This window comes from Bactrocera neohumeralis, chromosome 6 (genome assembly GCF_024586455.1).
Source record: "Bactrocera neohumeralis isolate Rockhampton chromosome 6, APGP_CSIRO_Bneo_wtdbg2-racon-allhic-juicebox.fasta_v2, whole genome shotgun sequence".
Taxonomy (NCBI): Eukaryota; Metazoa; Arthropoda; class Insecta; order Diptera; family Tephritidae; genus Bactrocera; species Bactrocera neohumeralis.
The window spans coordinates 2,900,883-2,922,212 of NC_065923.1; the positions used below are offsets into that span (position 1 = coordinate 2,900,883).

The following is a 21,330-nucleotide window of genomic DNA, read 5'->3' on the forward strand; positions in this document are numbered from 1 at the left end:
CCTCCCCTGCAACATTTACCCACTCACCTATATTTAAAATTAGCTGCGGCACTTGTACACTCGTGCTTGTAGCAGCTAGCAGCTCGGGTGGCACCGGCTATTCAAGCGTGCAGCTAAGCGGCCAAGGACAAGCATGACCTAGAGCGGCAGAAGAGCGCTACAAATAGAGCAAGTAGACGTCGCTGCCATGCGAACGCAAGCACTTTCATGTTTTGCTGCTACTCGATCTCATTTGCTCTTGCTACACCAGCAACTGACGGTTGTTGGCTACATAGTTACGTCTTGCACAGTACCGTCGCTCCTCAGCTCACCTCAACGCTGCAGCTTGTTAACTTGGTTTATTATAAATTTTAACCTAAATACTGAGCATACAACAACAAGTGCAAGCAAATTTCGCTACGCATTCCTCAACCAGCGACCGAGACACATTAAATGTACGACGCTGTGCTTATGATAATTTCTTAAAATTAAACGCTGTTGTTCCTGCCTCTGCCGCCCATTCGCCCATCCATTGTTGCCTTAGTCAAACGTCAGCAGTGCGCTGTTTTACATAATTTAGTGTAAATTCAACAAAGGCAGTCAGCAATAAATGCATACATGCGCTGAATATCCGTAAGGACCGCATTTACCTCTACAAACACACACACACAACAACTATTTTAAATATTTGGGTCAAGTTGAACAGTAAATGTTGCATACATTATGCAGTACCTTCCACAATTGCAGTGTCACAGCATACCGCACCGCTCCGAACGGTTGCCAGTTACTGGTGTTGGTACACCAGCGCGTATGCGCAACTACTGGCCGGATGCGTAGACAATTTAATGCGAGACTTGCGTGTATGAACACATACACTCTCAAGCGTAAGTTAATATATATTTATTAGAGTGGTTCATAAGGGAACTCCGATCTCATCGTTTTTTCAAATCTTCTTGAAGAAAATAAAGTTTATCATTTTTCCAGACGCCTTATACCGACACAATCCGATCCTTTTGCATATAATCAAAGTTGGCGTGGATAAAAAAGTAGTTAATTTCCTAGCTGAGGAACACCCTAATGCTTATACAAATCCGCCGTAGCACCTCCCATCACCTTCGTGTTTCAGTTTGTTGCACTCGCATATGTTTGCACCGAAGTCAGCACGCTCTCCTTCGGCTATGCTGACTCGCTACACCAGCTGCAACAGCTTGTCTTCAGACACACACTCAACAATAACTACATATTTAGCCTGCAGTTACAACACTGCATAACATGCTTGCACCTAGTTGCATATACATACCGTTGTATGCTATTCCGGCAGCTTCGGCTTCTACAACATGTTGTCTTCCGCTAACTACGTAACTTGTAGGGATACGCAACGGTTTGGCGCTTTCCTGTCACTCAGCGTATATCTCGACGCACTTGTCACTTGTCGCTGCAGCGTTTAGCGGCATTTCACACACACACACATATGGAAATAATAGATATGGGTTCATTTATTTAATGCACTTCGCAGTCGGTCTTCTCGCCGCTTCGTCTATCTTGACACTATCACCGCAAGCGCTCACACTCAGCCTCATTCACATGCGTGTGTGTGTGTGTGTAGTTGTTTCTTTAAGTGCCGCATGTTGGCTGTTGCATAAACTCACCTTTTAATTAGTCGCAAACACGTTACTGCCACTCGTCGAGTTGCCACCTGCGTTTGATGACAATCCTCTTTCAACTCGGCGCCACTACATTTGCAACGGCACTCGCTCATTTGACGCACATCTCCATAGCAGCGCACATCTTTGCCGGGGCGCTTAGCAGTTTGGCACAGCGTCGTCCCTGCAACAGCGACAACTCGACTTTAATCTTCTCTTTGGCACTTGAAAATAATTGCTGCAACTGCGCGTATCTCTTGTGATCTGGCATTTAATTAAAACAAACAAGTGTTTCGCTTATTTCGCAAATTGTGTGCTGTCAACTTCTCCTTGTTATTGTTTTTTTTGTTTTTTGTTGGTTTTTTTGGATGCGTGCAACATTTGCGCATCGATTTATACAAATCCAACTATTGAAACTATTATATTATAATAAATATACATTCAATAATATAGCAATTTTGTATTCAAACAGTATATTTTAGAAACTTCAACGATATACAAATAATCTGTTTAAATTCCCCGGCACCGTATACAAGTGAATCCATTGGTTGCATTAAATTCTTGTAAGGGAGCTATTGACAAGTGATGTCATCTCACTTACGAAACCACCAATATCATTTTATGGTGAATTAAACTGGCACCTGCGATGACACTTAATGCCATTTTACTTATACCTTCATAACTGCGAAGGTTGTACATCAACATCATTAACAGTAGAATCAAGCTACTTACATATTTAATTTGTCTGGATGCCTGGTTACAGCGAAATAACTATACAACCGATTAGCTTGCAAGAAAGGGCACCTTAACCTAAAAGCCATCTGCTTAGGATGGTGCCGATGTTCCTCTGTCCTCTTACGATCTGATGTCGCGTAAAGTCAGAAAACACTGATTGGGTTTCAAAATCCTTCTTTCTCAGAGTGGAATGTAATATAGCAATTTTAACATTACACCAAACAGACATCTCTAGCTAATCTGTCCCGTCTTTTCCTTTAGCTATGTTTATTCGTAGCCTCATGAATATCGGCCTGCTTACCTAACCTAATCAACCATCTTTAAAGTAACGTCTAATGTAAGCTTATCAGCTTGCAAAGCAAGATACTCTTCTCTCAGTAAGAACTCTCTGACGTCTCTGGGTTTAGTGACAGACGAGTTGGCCTCTCACGAGGTTGACGTACAAAACATAAGTACGTAGACCTCCCAAAGAGATAATTCTGAATAGGAGTAAATCGGACGAGACACAGTGAGTTTCTTGCCTACAGCAAAGTTAGTTTGACGTGATTCATTGCCCAAGGGATGTGTATTTGGTGAGACTTAAAATTTTACCGAATATAATTTATTGAAGTTTGTCGGGAAGAAATGATATAAGGTATACGCTTCTTATTTTGTAATACTAAAAAAGAGCCACCTAAGCTAATTGAAGTCGAAATCGATAACATAAGAAAATTTTTAATGAGTTAAGGCTGCTTTAGCGGTACATAAAAGCGTACTTCCATGTTTTCGAGCTTTAGGTCTTTGAGTCAAAAATAGCTTTGATAGTATGACCTGGTCTCCATTTTGAATATTTCTCTCGAAATATATAGTAAGCTAAGCTATCGTACCCCCTTTTCCTGCTAATAACGAATCCTTAATAGCATCCATTTCCATTTAAAAGAGGTAGAATTGTACGTTGGCATACAAAGCTTTGTTATATTTAGAGCAAAAAGCCAAAAGTATTTTGGGTCTATATATAGCACATCGGTGCGATTAGCCGCGTGACGTAACATGATTATTGCTCCGGTATTCCGATCATGCGTTGAAAAGTTACTGCTTTTCTGCGTCTTTTTCGGCCATTCCAAAATGTTCAAAAGTATTCGGATAATTTCAAGAGCAAAAAAATGGGGTGACATATGAATTGAAGCCAAAGAAGTTTGAATGACGATTTCGCATGTAAGAAGCGCTGCTTGAAAAGATGTCATTTTTGCAACTGACTGTGACTGGTGTTGAAAAATACATCATTACGACAAACTTAAGCTTCTAAAACCTGATGAATCATCATCAATATAAGACGAGGATTGCCGAATATACTATACAATATAATGGCAATAATTTTCCATCATGACAACACTTTGCGTTTCTTTTTTGTTGCAAAATAGTTTAAAATCTATTTAGAAAACAGCATCGTGGAAGTTTTTTCTGACCCGCTTAATAGCCTAGACATTGTCCCTTCCGATTACAATTTGTTCGGGTATCAGAACAGGCTACCAAAAACTGGCTTGAGTTATTCTCGGTTTTTCACGGAATCTAATTCTCAAATTAACAAAAATATAGTCATATTTGTATTACAGATGTGAGTTATCTTAGTTCAGATACCAATTTAGTATGTGTTCCTCTTCAATAAGATTTTGAAAAAAAAACGCACGAATATAGTTTCAGGCCCTTGGGTGTCATACCCACTTGAGTCAAAGTATGCCTTTCTAATTTCTTTTCTTTTTATAAAAGATAAAACCTTCAGGAACATATTTTTATAGGTATGCAAATAAAATGGCATTCCACATGTATTCCAAACGGTTATTAAAATTAAAAATATAAATATCCCACTAGAGCTAATTCTCATAAAATCGAAAAGGAACTGCCAATTAGATTAGAAGTTCTTAGGAATCTTTCGAATCTTCGAAAAGGCAGTTGAATTATTAAACATTTTCGCTCTTTGAAATGAAGGCGGAATTTTTCGAAGAAAGATAATCATTTGATCCCACATTTGGCATATAAATAATGTATGAGAGCGCAGATATTTAATTAATTCGAAAATTTCAAACAGTCCACGCACTTTTCCTTTCAAGTTGAGCGAAATTTATAAAGGAGCAGCCACGCGCACAAAATTTCTAACGGTCATAAACAATCAGCAAAAAGCAATCAAGCGCCAGCCGATGAATAAATTGCATTCTTCTATTTATTTATTCGATTTTTTCAAAAGCATTTTTTTGTTAGTTCCAACTAAACATGAATTACACGCTGGCATACAACTACACACAAACACTTCAAAGAGACATAAAAGTCTGTTATGGCAATTACAACTTAAGCTCGCACATAAAGCAGAAAGCAGACGTCGCAAGTAGTACTGAGTAGGTCAGGGCGGGCAACGGTTACACACAAGTCGGATTATGTGGCATCGTAAATCTTCTAAACATATGAACGAACGCAAGCGATCGGGCGATGCCAAAGCGGCAGCGAAAGCGAAAGCTGCTGCCACATTTGTGAACGAATGAATGCGGTTAAGTAATAGAAAGTGCGGAGGAGTGATAGGGCGGAAGAGCGACAGAGGACACGACCGTCGTTGGTTCAGTTCAAATGGTTTAAATGGCAATGAGAATGACAAAGGCAGTGGCATGCCAGCAAAGCTTTAAATTATGGCAAAACAATTTTCATAAACCACAAGCCGAGGTGAAAGGAAAAGTAAAAGTGAAAGAGGCGCAATGATGAAAGCCCAATAAATATTCGACCCACCCACACAAAGCAGGGTAAGTGAGGAGCGTGGTGTCAACAATCGACAAAAAAAGTACCGCCAAAATTAATGGCTCACCGGGACAGAGGCAAACTTTATTTTTGTGGCACTTGTATCAATGACAGCGTTGCGCGAGTGGCATGTGGCATGTAACAAGGCGTAAAGGAAAACACAAAGCACCGACACACAAACACAAAGCACTTGTGAGCATGACAGCTTGTAACGGCACAACAAAGTGGCACATCGTGGCGCAGAGAGAAAACAAAAGCCTTATCAACGTTTGATCAAATTAAAATAATTGCGCTTAAGCACCTGAAATTATGCTACAGTTTGTGTTGCTTTTGTTGCAGCTATTGTTTTCTTTATTCCCGCGCACATTTGAAGGGCACACACACACAAACTTACAAAGCGCTTTTCTGCTGGTGCTTATCACAATCGCACTGCGCACACACACACCGATAGCGCTTCCTGTGGGTTCTGCCGCTGCTCCGGCTGACGCTAACGCTAACAGTGGAGAAATTGAAGGCAAACAAGGAACGTGTAGCATATTTGAGGGCGGGCGTTAAACGTGAAAGCAGAAGCCACAATACAACAGCAACATCAGCACCAACAATATGTATCTGCCACTTATCTTAAATGTCATGGTGTTTGCCTGCTTTTGATTTTGATTTAAATGTAAAGAAATTGCGCCCACATATGTACGTACATAACATATGTGTATACATACATATGTATAACGGAATGAATTATTTGCTTTAAATTTCCAGCATAATACTTATGGAAACACGGCTTCAAAAATCACATTTTTCGCTTGTTTGGAGCCTTTTTAGCAGGGAACAAGCAATCGGCTCGAGTAATATTGAGAGAAAGTATTTGAGTCTGCAGTTTTTTCAACACTTTCGGTTTAAGGCAAGACTGCTTTGTCGATTAGGGACCTGCATATTGTCCAATCTATGTGATAAAATCGAGTTTAGAAACTTTTCGACGACTGAGATGATATCGAAATTTATGATTCCATTGTTGAATCAAAAGTACTGAAAAATTTTATAGATATTCCTTGATCCAACAAAACGACGTTGAATCATTTCGAATAGCCTAAAAAAGACAAAAGGTCAGTGTGCTAGAATTGAAAGGAATTAAGTGGCGAGTCGAAAACAACTAACGTGAAGTGCGAAGTTAAAAGAATTGAGGGTCTCCAATATATTGGTTCTTCTACTAAGTGCTCCTCAATGCAAAGATCTGTACCGGTTAGGCGATATTGAGAGTTATGATATCATCTTCTCCTCTAAAGTTCCACATAAGAATAATTTTCAAATTCTAAAAGTATGAAAAACCATCTCTTTTAAGAGGGTATTGTAATATGAAATAAAGGCAAGTGAATTTTTCATATTTTCAAATTTTAACTATTCTAGACTATGTTTTTCACAATTTCCATTATGTTCGGTGATATACTTGTAGATATTTTGCAACACCCGGCATCCAAACTAGTTCGGCCGGAACTGAAACTTGAAACAGTTTGCAGTTTTCTGCTGGACCGATTAACCTTAAATTTTTAGAAAGTCTTTTTTATAGACTGATGTATCTATGTCTGGACTAACCATACCCCAAATTTCAATTTTTACTCTTTAAACTCGAAGGCGTCAAAAACGGTGGTACAAAAATTTTTCTCTTTCGGTAGTTGCCATTTCGTGAATTTTTTTTACACTCTTCTGTAGTTCCAGAGATTCAAACATCTTTTCACATAGTTAGCCAAACTTCAAAAACTCAAAAAAACGTCATAAATTAAAAAACGTTAATATTCTGAATTTTAAAGCAAAGCAAAGTCAGAATTCATGAACGTTTCAAAGTGCAACTAATAATTTATATTACTACTATATGCTCTATTTTTACGCTTAGACATATTGTAGAAGTTTAAAACATTACTTTTTATCACAATTTGACGTAACCTTATTAAAAATAAGAATATTTACATAACTCACATATTTACATTGTTGTATCTTTTTTCTTTCGACGCAGAGTGCAAAATCTTGACTCGATTGTACGTGTCGCGGACCGCGATCTACCGGTAGTGAATACCAGAGGGGACGTCCTCTTCAACTCGTGGAAGGGCATCTTCAACGGCCAAGGTGGCTTCTTCTCGCAAGCGCCGCGCATATACAGTTTTAGCGGCAAAAATGTTCTAACGGAGCCGTTGTGGTGAGTAAACAACAACAACACAATACAGACACATCCACAAAGCCTATTTATTTATTTTTTCCATACTTTTTCATTACCTTCTTTTATATTTCCACTCACGTTGAATTGAAGTTGAGATTATTCGTTTGTCCCATCCGAGCTGCCAACAGCGGCGTCTGCGGCTTTGTGCTTGTTGGACGAAAAATCCACATAATTACATTATGTAAAGGCAAAGCGTGCTCGACGCGACTTCGTGTTGGGCGTCTACTTTTTGTGTGCAAGTCAGGTCAGCGACATTAATGGTGGCGGCGGCGGCGGCGGCATGTGCTCAGGTGGCAGATTGCCAGCTTAGCCATATGCTGTCGCTGGATTTAGTGGCATCATTCGACGTGCCTCGGCATAAACAAGCCGAGAATGAGAATGTCAGGATTTTCCATTAAAATAGGGTCTAGCATAGAATTATGCTTGCATTTACCATAGATATGGGTGCATATGTGCGTATATGTATATGTAGGTTATATAAGATATATTTGCACATTTATGGAAAAATAATAATGAAACGTTCAACGGTGCTGCTGTTGAAATGTATAGCTAATCAATTTTGAACGTTATTATAAATAAATATAAATCCTGATAGGAGTATTATTTAACTAAAAAATGCTTGAAGTTAAAAAATTTAACTAACGACCACGTAAATTTAGTTCATATTTAGTGTGAATAAAAAAATGCTATCCAAACATTTTACCCAGGGGTATTACATATTAGAAAATTGTTGGTGTTATATAATCAACAAATGGATGCGTTTGGACTCTCCACCAGATTTGGATAACACCATGTGCATGTGATTTTCGAAATCCAAAAGACGGGTTCAAAAATTTTGATAGTAAAAATTTTAAAAATTGTTCAATTCAACAAAGTTTACACACTTTTCGTAGAAATATTTTATTCGAAGTCAGCTTTGTGATATCGAACACAGATTCATGGCTTCGAAAACGAAAATGAAAAAAATTACTAAATGTTTTAAAAACAGTCCCACATCTAGTTTACTCCCTTACCAATTTCCGAAAATAATACAATATACTTACTTATATAATGAGGATAGAAGGACCCTGCGTTGTATGCTGGAGGATGCCATTGTGACTAAAATTAAGATTTCATGTATAAACGCCAGTAATAGAGACGAGCCTATTTGAGCGTATGGGTTACTCTTTTGATAGATTGGTGAAATAGGTTAGTTAAAATTTTCTATATTGTATATTCAATGTGGTTATTTTTCTATTGCTCATATAAAAATTCTCAAAAACTTTATATTTTCCGAACTATTTCATGGAGCCTGACGTTCGTTAGCTCTCGAAGCCCCTTTGACCCTGCCATTGAAGCTTTAACCGATCATTATACAATAATCCTCCATGTCATAGATCTTGCCAAATATCAATTACCGAAGTGGTAAAATCTGCTCAACTATTTTTGACTGTCTCGCTTTAAAAAGTTTAAGTTTAAATACATTGGATCTCATACCTCCAGCAATATTACTGAACTGAATGGATATTAATTGTCTAAGCCGATTTTTTATGGGTTTAAGAACGGACTTAGAGTCCGCTTAGCGCTTCTGTGCGACTATACTTCTGGCCTAGAGCCGCCCGCAGAAGATCTACAAACTACTTGACTTAGCAGTCGTAGGAGTTCTTACTACACATTGTTCAATAGGGCTAAAAATCTTGTCTTAACAAAGTTGTATAGAAAAAGATGAGGAAGAGGCAATCATGTCTTCGTCGCACCAGGTGACATTGCCGAAATTAATATTAGTCACTTCAAAGAATTTTTCATATGCTTAGAGCGCTTTGTTGCCTTACGAGGTATTTGTGATAAATTATAAAAGAGTTTTACGTACCACAACAGCGCAGGTGAGGTCCCTGTTAAAATCCACCTACTAACCTAACCTAACATAACTTAGTGGACCCCGAAAGCCTTACAGAAGTATTGTTAGAAAAGACTGGCAACAATCAAAATATTTGAGATACGCTCACATTTATTATTGTATATTAATATAAGTTCTCGCATATTCATATAAAAAACACAAGTGACAAACCTTCAAGCTTAGATGTTGAAATATCATGTAATTCTCAAAGGGTGCAGACTTCAGAGAAATTGCAATTGCGAACTGTATATATGTATGTACGTATATATGAAATGAAATGAAATGAAATATTGAACCACAATATAATAAAGACTTGAACTACTTTATGTGCAAAAAAACAAATTATTTATTTAATTGCTTCATATATTCAAAAATAATAAAGCAAGTTCATACTATACTATATATTACAACAAAAAGAACACTCAACTGCATACACACACATACACAGAAATAGAAAAAGAAATGTGTTTTTAGATTTTTCCTACACTTGACACAGTTACTTCAAACTCAGGCCAAAGAAAAAGTAATAACAAAATCACGAAAAGGAAATAAATAACACAATCTAACAATAACAACAAGTCAAATACGTAATTACAGCAACAGCATATGCAACAAATTGAAGTTAAGTGATTACAAAATGTAATTGTTTTGTACCTACAGCAGCAACCATCAAACCACAAAGTGACAAATTGTATTTACAGAGTATGCCGTTACCACACGCCATCACACGCCACCACATGTGTGTGTGTGTGCGAGAGTGAGCGAACACACACAAGTGCAAATTGTTATATTTAATGCAGGCGACAGAGTTAAGCTTATAAAATTTTGTGGTGTTAGATGTTGTTATTGTTGTTGGATAATGCCTGGCAACATTTAATCCCTGAGCGGCAAGCGCTTGCGCTCATTGATAAGCAAGCAAGTACAGCTACAGATGAATTGTGTGCGCGTGTGTGTGTGTGTATATGCATTTGTTGAGGCACGTTTAATGGATGCATATAATTGAAATACAAATTTAAAATGATTCTAAGACTTCTCTGAGGAAGCTTTATGCTGGCAGAACTGAGTTCGTGCTAAATAATATATTTTATGCGTGAGTGTGTACATGAACATATGTGGCTTTGCTATTGCATATAAATATATATTATATATAAATAGATGCATTGTCGTCGGTGCTCAAATAAATACTCGACTTACCAGCACAAACATGTCAAGGCTGGCACACACACTAATGCAAGTGCAGTTATTGTAACGGCAAGTGATGGAATTTCATAAATGCCGTGTCCAGGAATTGCATGCTGGATACAAATTGAAATTTACCACACTCCAAATAAATGATATTTGTGCCCACACACACTTGCTCCTTTGTTATACATACACACACGTATATGTGGCAGTATTATTAATTTATGAGCAGCATTTAGTAGTAGTATGTCGGTGAGTATGCACTTGTGGCATTGTCTGGAGTTCACATTGCGACATCGTCAGCTTGCGGAAATTTATATAAATTTTGCAATATTAGTAACTTGCACGAAGATGCTACAGCATCCATCATTTGCAGTTGCAAGTAATTTATCGTCGCAATGAGAACTATTTTAGTCGTTTAGCACAACTGAGCACTTAATAGTATTCCTATGATCTCGAAGATACTTACTTAAACAAATTTTCCTAAATGTTAAAAAACCAAACAAGAAATTAGTAATAGTCTCATCATTCTCATCGCATGCTCTGCATTCCGCCCAATCACCTCACCCAAATACCACAAAGTAACTCTGGAGCATACCTTGTGTGGCTATTGTTCCAAGACCTGAGACCTGAGATTTATGGTCCATTGCTTAAACAACCCTTGAAGGAGCTGAATGCTTAGGGAATTTTGTTTCCAACAGCCCGAGCCAGCTCATCTACCTTTTCAATTCTCTATTCTTATATACTACTTACCTACTGAAAGTCTAGTTATTGTCTGCTAGTATAACCTAACGCTGTGAGACTTAGTATTGGCACTATGGATAACATTTATTTATACACTTTTATGCTAAGAAAAATGCACCATGTTTTTTTTTTTGTTTTTGTTCTTTTATATTATTTGAAAGTACTTACGAGTATACGCCAGCAGTCGTCAGGCCATTGAAGAGGTCAAGGGCCAAGTTTAATATAAAATGCCTTAAATACTAAAAATACATTTTGCAGTTTTAAATGTTTATACATCGACAAAATGACACACCTTCTATATTAATATATTGATATTAAATATAAGCAAATATGTGCATTGAATTGGGAATCTGAATTAAGAATTTCTTATATCCTGCGAAAATAAAAAAAAATATTTCCAACTAAATTTTTATTATCTCGAAATTGCACAAATTTATTAAAATGCAATATTCCAATAAACAAACGAAGCAAATAACAAAAAAAAATGTCACTACTTTTTCATTCAAAGAACATAAAGTAATTACCACATTGTTCAAGTGTACACAGCCTTAGCAAGAGACCAGCGATGGACAAAGCGAAAGGACTAACGAAAAACGATGGAAATGACAGCAACTGCAAACTCAAAGATGTTACGAAAAATGTTTCGCATTTCATTTCTGCTAATGACCGTGGACGCTTACAATGAGAATAACGCACACAATGGCAGCAGCACACCATCTCCCCACCTCCACACTTACTCTGTCACTGCCTCTCTTACTGTCTCCGCCGCCGAATGCTGTGCAGACAAAGTAAATTCCAACTAAACGACTGGGAAGAAACTATAAATGACAGCAGAACTGAGACGGCCAAAGTGTAACAAGTCGCTACTTCGACTCTGTAGCTCTGATGCTCTGAAGCATGTGATGGTGACCTTTTACGAAAAGATTTCTGTGCAACTTTCGCAATACGAGTACTCGTACTAAATAGTGCCGTGTGCAAAGCATACCAGTTCGAGACTCGGCTACAAAGGTCAAATGTAGCAAGCACTGGATTGCGCTCTTCGTGTATACGAAAATGTTGACACAAAAAGTTTGTTCATTAATTACTTTCCAAATTAATTTTGACATTTTAAGTTGAGTTTCATCCTCGTTGCCATGGTCCGCACTCTCACTCGTATTTAAGCGCTATTATGTTGGAGTTATTCGGTTAAGAGAAGCGATATTGGACTGCTATGGCAGTCAATTTGGAAAATTGCACGGAAAAATATATTCAAAAAGCTTTGGCAAAGCGAAAGCAATTTTATTTTGTGAAAGAAAAATTTAGATAATATTTGTTATTAGTTTTCGTATGCATAGAAGCTTTTTGCAGTAGAAAGAATAATATTTTCATTTCTTGCCAACTTGCTTTACAAAAACAGAGAACTTCTTAAGCTTGTTTTTAACCAAACGTTACGCATGCATTTGTTCTCACATAAGACCCTCATTTTTCCTGGAATTCCACGCTCGCATATGCATAAAGAAACATTTCGTAACACGCATTAAAAGTGCTTGCAACTTACCCAACTTGTTTTATTATTCCGATAGTTGAAGTTTAATAACTGAAATTTATCGATCGAATTGTCTAACTCCGCTTAGTTGGGAACTAAAAAACTTCGCAGATGAATTCCCGTCATGTGGCTGACTTTTAGGTCATTCATTACTGTACTGTTATGTTTGTTGACACACAACTATATTTTAACTGTCACCTGTCCCAGTTTTCAATTTATTCTTAATCCCAACTGTCCACTGTGACGAGTCGAGCGACAAAGATACGAAATGTTGAGGCCTGAACTGTGCCGTTAACTTGTAGCTGGGAAAAGTGGAAAAAGTTAAAGGAGGTCAAAGAAGTTGACAGACGAACAGACAATTGTTAAGACACATGAGCAGTTGAGGTTAAAAATCAATAAAAATAAAAAAACAAGTAAGGAAGAGCTAAGTTCGGGTATAACCGAACATTTCACACGCTTGCAGCTTGCACGGATTAAGGGCAGGGAAGTACCTTAAAGTACATAAGGCTTGTTAGATATATGGTGTCTAGGGCGAGTTTTCGCCAGATTTTATTCATTCTTAGCACAAATGTGCACCGATATAAGCAAAACACGCTCTCTCAATCTTATGAAGATAACTCACATTGGCCGATATATGCGGTATAAAGTCAACCACAAGTTCAATATTAGGTATTTGGGGGCTCAGGGTAGTATTGACCCAATTCATTCCCATTTTGGCACACAGACATACTACTGAGAGGAAAGGATTCTTTCTTAATGTCAATTATATATCTCACGCATTGACCGATATTTTCAGTACAAAGTCAACTATAAGTACTGCGTCCACATATTCAGTACTTTGGGCCTTGAACAGTTTTAGTTCGATGTACACAAATTTCAGTCATAAGGTGCCACACGACAAAAGCAATACTCCCAATGTTTTAATCCGTTATATTAACTTCTTCTTGATTTGAACACAGGAAAGTGAAAGAACCAGGATAGTGTTATATGGAGAAGTAGGCGTGGCTGAATTCCGAATTCGCCCATTTTCACAGCGTAACAATTTGGTTGAAATCAGTCGGAAGGATCCCGAGATAGGTGATTTCACTTGAAAGTGGGCGGTGCCACGTCCACCGTCCAATTTTGACTTTGGCTTCATTAAAAGCCTCTCATATTATCTCTGGGTAAAGTTTGATGTGTCTGACGTATTTAGTCATTCATTTACCCTTTGCTACTGGCATTTTTTCATTTTCTCGGACTATGGAATTTTCGACAATAGCATATTCACATGCCATTAGATTTAACTCATGAACACAACAAGTCATATTTACATAATTAAATGCAAATAGCCAAAAAGCGTTTTTGGAAAACTCATTCACAGCACAAATTGAAAAGCCAAAATATTTGAGTTAACAAATTAATTCATGGAAGCTTTATCAAATATGGCAGTCTATTTCGGGCTTTTCACCCCTCAATTTCGTCCAAATGCATAAACTCACACTCACTCACACACACACTATGATAGAGATATGATATTTGCCAAGCATCTTGTCACATAAATTGGGTGTTGTTTTCCGTATTCTTCTTGAGAATCTCTTCATCTTTCCGGTTATTAAATTTTCATATGCAAATTTTGCGTGCGCATTGTTCGAAGCTCCTACACCACTACCACGCACCTGCAATCCGCTCAACACACTCACACTCAAATATTAGACTTTGCATAAAATCACACTCTTCCGCCGCCGCTGCTGCTGATTCCGTACCCATTTAATGTTCACGAATTCTATTTATGTGCAAACACATTCACTTGCATATAAATTCGCTCATCTGCATAGAGCACATACTTATATATATGTATATGTATATAGATGGGTATGAACAGAGATACCCAAAAATATCTGAAAATATAAATACTCAACTGAGTGTAAGTCTCCAACTTGAATTTTACTCAAAAACATACATACTCACAAATATTTTTACTTTAGTTGCGTTCTCACACAAGTTTTGTGTATGTGTGTGCGTATGTGTGCCCTCGTTGTATGTTGCGTGCACACTTGTTTATAATGGTTGTCATTTCAGTTAAATTACGCATGTTAAAGTTTATTTGAATTTCTTATTCACTTACATAAGTCGAACGCCTCAACTGCCACAAACAATTGTGCTGACTCCAATGGTCCCTTTTGCCTTTGAATAACCAGCCTTAATCTACAGCAACAACCAAAAGTGTCGACCAACTTGTTCCACTAGCTCTACATTTAACAAAAGTTTATTTTCCAAAAAGAAAAACTCTTTTACATAATTGAATAAATTTTTTACGACTCATGTCACACACAATGGTCACTGAGATAGGCGCATGAAGGATTGTAATCGCTTGAAGGAGACACCTCGGCGTATAAGTAACATGTGCGCCACCGTACAGACTGCTTTGTCTACCACATTTATAAACACATGCACATTGTTTCCACTAGCTCACACACACACACTCACACACTTAAATTATTGTTGATGTGCTCACACGCAATTATACATTTCCAAAAGTTGTACGCCTGTGCATATCCTTTTGGCTTTTTGTTTGTGTATTTTGCTTTCTTCTTCCGACCTTTGTTCCTATTTGTTGCCAAGTTAGTCTTTGTCAGCAAGATATTTGGTTATATTGCTCCTAAGAGAGCACTTTCTTAACTCATTTAACATGCAGTTAATTTTTTTGCTCAAATTTGGAATATTTTAATGTTTTAAATTAAAATTAGAGCCTATGCATTCTAAATTTTTTAATGAAAATTTTTGAGGTTCTTAGCATTTAGCACTTTTGTACCCTTAAAAGGGTATATTAAGTTTGCTACGATGTTCGTAACACCCCAAAGGAAACGTCAGAAACTTTATAAAGTATATGTAAGGGTGATTACCATGACGAACTAAGTCGATTTAGCCATATCTATCTGTCTGTATATATACTAGTACCTCAGTCTTTGAGATATGATATTTTGAACCCATCCTTTTCTCGCCAAGAAGCTGCTCATTCGGTGGAGCGGTCGATATCGGACCACTATAGCATACAGCTTTGTATGAACGATGGGAAACAAGTGCTTGTATGGAAATTTTCTTTCATTTGACGAAACATCTTTACGAAATTCTCCTAAATAGCCAGAAGTTACACAGAGCTAAATCTGACAAACATGGTGTTTGCGGCACTATATTGGTTGAAAATTTGGTGAACGTGGTGCAAAAACCAAGAGTTGTCGGCCCATATTTCCGTCCCCTTTTTACGAATAGCCTCGCGCAAACCACGCATAACACCTACATAGTATTTCTTGTTGGCAGTTTGGCCAATCGAAAGGAATTCCGAGTGCCCCACGCCTCGATCATCAAAGAAAACTCTCAACATAACCTTGATTTTTGATCTTATTTAGCGTGGTTTTTCAGCTTCGGGTCACCTTTGCCCCTATATTCAGCCAATTGATAGTCTGTTTCCAAGTCATAAGCATGGATCCATGACTCGTATCTAGTACCAATACGTTTCATGAAGTCGAAAATCATTGTTTTACAGATGTTAATCCGACGCTGTTTCTCGAAAAAATTTAGTTGTTTTGGAACTGATCATGCTTTCACTTTTCTAAGGCCCAAAAAATCTCTCAAAATCGTTTTTACTGATCCTTCCGATATTCCAACGAAGTCAGATCGCTGACTATTAATCATCGATTCTTAAGCACCAATTCCTTTATTATATTGACGTGTTGATCATCAGTTGATGTTGATGGCCGTCCTGGCCGTCTTTAAATAATTTGTACCAATCAAAGACACTTACTCGCCACAAACACTTATCACCGAAGGCCTTTTCTAACATTCTGGACGTTTTGGCACCAGAAATTTGATTCCGCACAAAAAATTTTATGAAAAATCGCCGAATGCACTTTATGTACTTTAGAAAGATATTTATTTTGATATGACATTTCGTACAGAAAGTCTGACTATACACACAATAAAATCATAAACGACCGATAGGCTTATAAGTCCAACGCAACAGTGTTTCAAAATCGGACCCATATTTCTTAGATGTTTTAGTAAAAGTTTGCTATATATACCTTTTCAATAAGTTGAACTTCGAAATTTGAAGTAAAATACCTATTGGGCTTTGGAGGCTAACTTCGAAAAACGGAGAAATTACTTTCTTTCGTTTGACTTAATCTCTCAATAAATGGTTTGGTCCAGTACCCAACCGATAATTGTACGGGGTTATTATATTTTAAATTATATAAGAGTACACTCTTCTTCGGTCTTAAAAAAGTCCAGCAAATGAAGAAAAATTTCTAAAATTTTTAAATTTTCCTTGGACTGTTGATCTTTACATAACCTCACTATTAACTTTCGCCAAAAAATAAATTATATTTTCAACTATTATACACTTGACAACGACTTTCTAGAAAAGTGGAAACGTCTGTCATAATTCTTCAAAATATCCTCCAAAACTCATCCATCTTTTTCCGCTTGAATGTGTTTATTCCTTTATTCAAAACACTTTTCTACGCTCCAAAACATGCATATTCACTCAAAAATACTTAAACACGGCTCATTACACTGAACTGTGGGAAAATCAACAGGGATCTTAGAGTGTTTAGAGTATCGACTGCTCAAGTCAGTCACACTTGTGTCACATATCACCCTCTCGACTTGAGGTTTATCCTTTTCCTCAGTCATAATCACCACAGCGCACTTCGGCCTCCCCGGCACGACATCTGGCAGCACAGATGCCACAGCCATTAAGGGCTTTCACACCAACTTACGAACGCAGCACTTTGTTCTGGTTGGTGTTGGTGTTGTTGTTGCTCGTTTGCGGCACATTCGTCGTAATGAACTGTGTAAACACGCTACACTTGATTTTTCTCAACATACTCAACTCGACTCAGCATACGAGCATTTTATGATTCTTTCCTTTTACCAGAGCATTTTTGTGCACCTTTTACGCCCCTACACACACATGCATGCATGCACATAGTGGTGTGTGTGTGTGTGAGTGGTTCGTGTGTGCGGCAGCTGCCTCTTGGGCACGTTTTCTTGTAAATGGCGGATTCTGCACTTGTGCGGGCACACCGAGCAGAGATAGAAGTATTTGTATGTGTGTGTGTGTGGCTTTGTTCTTCGCTGGTACGACTCCTTGTTTTTAGATATGCATGAATGCACGCTCTTTTGAGAATTCCGCTAAGCACCCATAAGCGTGTATCCTCGCTGACCTATAAATGCATCTGCTGTTGAAGGAGCGCACGAATGAGCGAGCGAGCGAACGAATGAATGAATGAATGGCTGTACGCTTCGTTGACTTGGCTTGTGTCTTCGCGAGCAAGCTCAGTGAAGCGCTTCCGCCTTGTTGCATCTAACTACTGCACATGTATGTGTGTACGTGTGCGGCTTCATTTAGCGTCTAGCGCTAACGTTTAACTATCATCGGCAGCAGACTCCTGCGCTCCTTTGCATCTGCTAGCGGTTTGAGAGACGAACTGTGATACTTACCGTGCCGCTGCGCTGCAAGTCCTTCTGCTGTGGGTGGTGCAATTCCTCGCGCTTTGCCGCCAAGGTGATGAGGCGCCGACATATCTCGCTCTTTATGAGACATTTCATATTTGTGGTGAAGTGACTTCAGATTTTTATTTTTCTCTATCAACATCTTAAACACATGATTTATGCTGTTCCAGCGATCTCGACGGGCTTATGTGTTTTAAATGATAATTTGCAAATATTTTTCTATGAAATGATAAATTTTGCTTACGGATACTTAAATGGTTTTCAATGATAAAACAACTCGTTTATTTCGAATTAATTTGATGATGAGATAAGATATACTTTATTTGGATTAGGTGGTATGTGAGTAAAAACAACAAAAACAATATCAATCTTCAAATCCAAAGTAGAAGGTTTGGTAAAACCGAACACATTATTTTTGCATGAAATTGAAGGTTGTCTTTTTCTTTGTTAGAATTAATCGATTTGGCTTAAAAATGCACCGTTTGCGCCGGCTCCCCGCAATCGACCACGAACTTTTTCGCTTGATGTTATCGTAAGTGAACCATTGCTGGGCAATCAAAAAGGTGTTTACATGATGACGGGAATCAGCTGGTACAGAATCAACGCTAAGCATTATTGCTTCACAAAATCGTATGAAAAGTTTCTTAGTTCGAAATCGTATCTACCTAATACCATATGGCGCTGTATATACGAGATATAGATTACAATATATAGTATGTTTCCATCTATTGGAAAAATAATAGATTCGACCTTAGAGGATCTGCCATGCTAACATATACTACATTATTTGGACTCAATGATCAGTTGAAAAGTAAAGTTATCTCCCGACGAACAAAATTACCACTTTATAAGGATATCATGTCGTCCATCTTCATATTATCATATGACTTCCTACAATTTAAGCTGAGATCCGATCTCAAAAAAACACGACTGCACAAAACAGAACCATGAGCTGTACGAACACGATGACTACGTCTAAATAATTCAGCAAACCTACACACACAGTGGCTGGGCTGGCAACAATTTTCTGTTATAATGGATGCAAACTCTTTAAAAACCAAAAATATTTAATGCGGTACCAATAGTGGAAACAAAGTGGATGATAAACCTTTCTTAATCGAAAATTACATAGTGTAGCCATTGTAAGTCAATGCTTGAGTGTATCTCGAAATCTCATTAATTCACCATAATCTGCAAGTGTTTACATACACACGTGTGTATGATTGTGTGTGTATGTATATCTTGAGCTCTTGAGCAATGCATTTCAGCCATAAATTCCACATAAAATCATTGTGGCCAAAATAGTTATAACTGCTTGCATCTCTTTGGAATATGCGACAATACTTGGGAACACAAGTGCACAAAAAGTTCTACAAAATCATTGAAATCATTACAAAAGCGGCGTAGAGACTAATTGAGAAATTTAGTTGTATTTGCATATAAGGCTTCATAAGAAATATAACTGTATATAAAAGGGTATTCCACTAGGACAGGCCGCTAATTACAGATAAGACTTAATAAGCTATAAGATTTAGCAGCAGTTTGAATTGCCTTCATTATTAAAATTTTTTTTGCAATTTCTACAACGATCGTCCTCTACAGACACCCTTTACAACTTGACTGTCTAGTAAGTAACTGAGTATTAGTGCTCGTAGCGTATAGACAAGCACTAATTATATATATGCGTACGTATTTTCAATTACAAGACGCAATGTTATCAAAATATCTTAATGACCTGGGCGACACTGGCCTCAGCTTGCGTGAGCCCAACCAGCAATATGAGCAAAAACGCACACATTCTTGCGCTCACAAGCACTAAGGCACATTCTACGAAAAGCACTGGCAGAGTCAAAGGTCACATGCTTTGTCAGTCACATGGCTTGTTTACGGAACTTGTAGATATTTAAATATTACGAAGTCCCAGAATAATTTATATAGATACTATTGAGGTGTACTACCGTACCACAAAAGGAAGAGATATCCTTTACCATTTGCATGCAGTTGGCTGTGTTAATAATCTCATTGAACTCTAAAGCTCTAGAATGCATACACACAAACAAACACATATCTTTAAACCTCCTATTAGACCTTCATACTAGCTTAAATGCTGGTGGCTTAATATACATTCAGGTTCCATTAAGTATCACCTACATACAAACATATATGCACAGTTATCTCCGTAAAAGCCATAAACATATTATTAATATATGATGCAGGCGACATCGGTTCATATTTACATACATATGTGGCATTCAACATTTTGCATTATTTATTAGAGACGAAAATGTACAGTTACAAACTGCCTTATATGTGGATACAAAGCGAATGAATGAGTGTGTAGATATGTATGTCTTTATGAGTGTACATACGAGTATACATGTGTGCATGAGCTCGAGTAAATTCATTAAAGTAATATCTTGATGTCCGAGTAACCAAGTGGTGAGGCAAACATACTCATTTTGTCAATTTGCCCCAACTTGAGCTTATCAGTCACTCTAAATACAAGCAAACAGAATAGTTGCCAGCCTGAGAGTATGTTAGCATCGAAATTACATAATTGATTAATTTAACATTTCAACGCTTAATATGACTAAAGGAAAAGAAGTATACATATGTACATACATCTTTTGATCAATATTTGTTTGAGCCTGAAAAGAGAAAAAACTAAAAATGGTTGAGAAAAATGTAAAATTGCTTAATTTGTTTAAAAATAGAATAAATATATTTTTTGTGTGTTTGGAGCCAATTTATGAATGAAATTACAAGAGTTTTTACAGTTTAAAAAAGTAAAAATCCATAAAATTTAGTTATTAAAGTATACTTTTGGGCATCAATATAATGCTATCTGATCAAATTTGACTCGGACTAGTCCATTTAAACTGCCATCGCAATCTAAATAGTTAAAAGAAAATTTCTAAATTTATGCTACCTTCTTTATGTCCGTGTGAACATTGATCACCATATGTCTATTATAGGCCAACGCGAAAGCTTGATAAATGGTAGAAAATGGAAAAAGTAGGTTAAAACCCATTGGAAAGGGAGGATAAACAAATTTTTACCTCAAATAGAAGGTTAGAGAAAAGTTAATTTTGTTTTTAAGGGCGAAAAATATTTTTCTCGATTTCCTGCAAATTTAAATAGTCCTTTGAAAAGAAGTCTTGCCTTATGATTGTAGGTAATAAAGAGA

At 37.3% G+C, this 21,330-nt stretch overlaps 1 protein-coding gene across 6 annotated transcripts in view; it reads left to right on the forward strand.

The window, feature by feature from the left end:
* The window catches only part of LOC126762490 (collagen alpha-1(XVIII) chain), a 420,330-nt gene that overhangs the window by 395,596 nt on the left and 3,404 nt on the right, over positions 1–21,330 (forward strand). For all 6 annotated transcript variants that reach the window (XM_050479265.1, XM_050479270.1, XM_050479271.1 and 3 more), the window contains one exon: positions 7,123–7,302. In XM_050479265.1, coding sequence (XP_050335222.1) covers positions 7,123–7,302 — 180 coding nt within the window. The remainder of the gene's footprint in view (positions 1–7,122; positions 7,303–21,330) is intronic.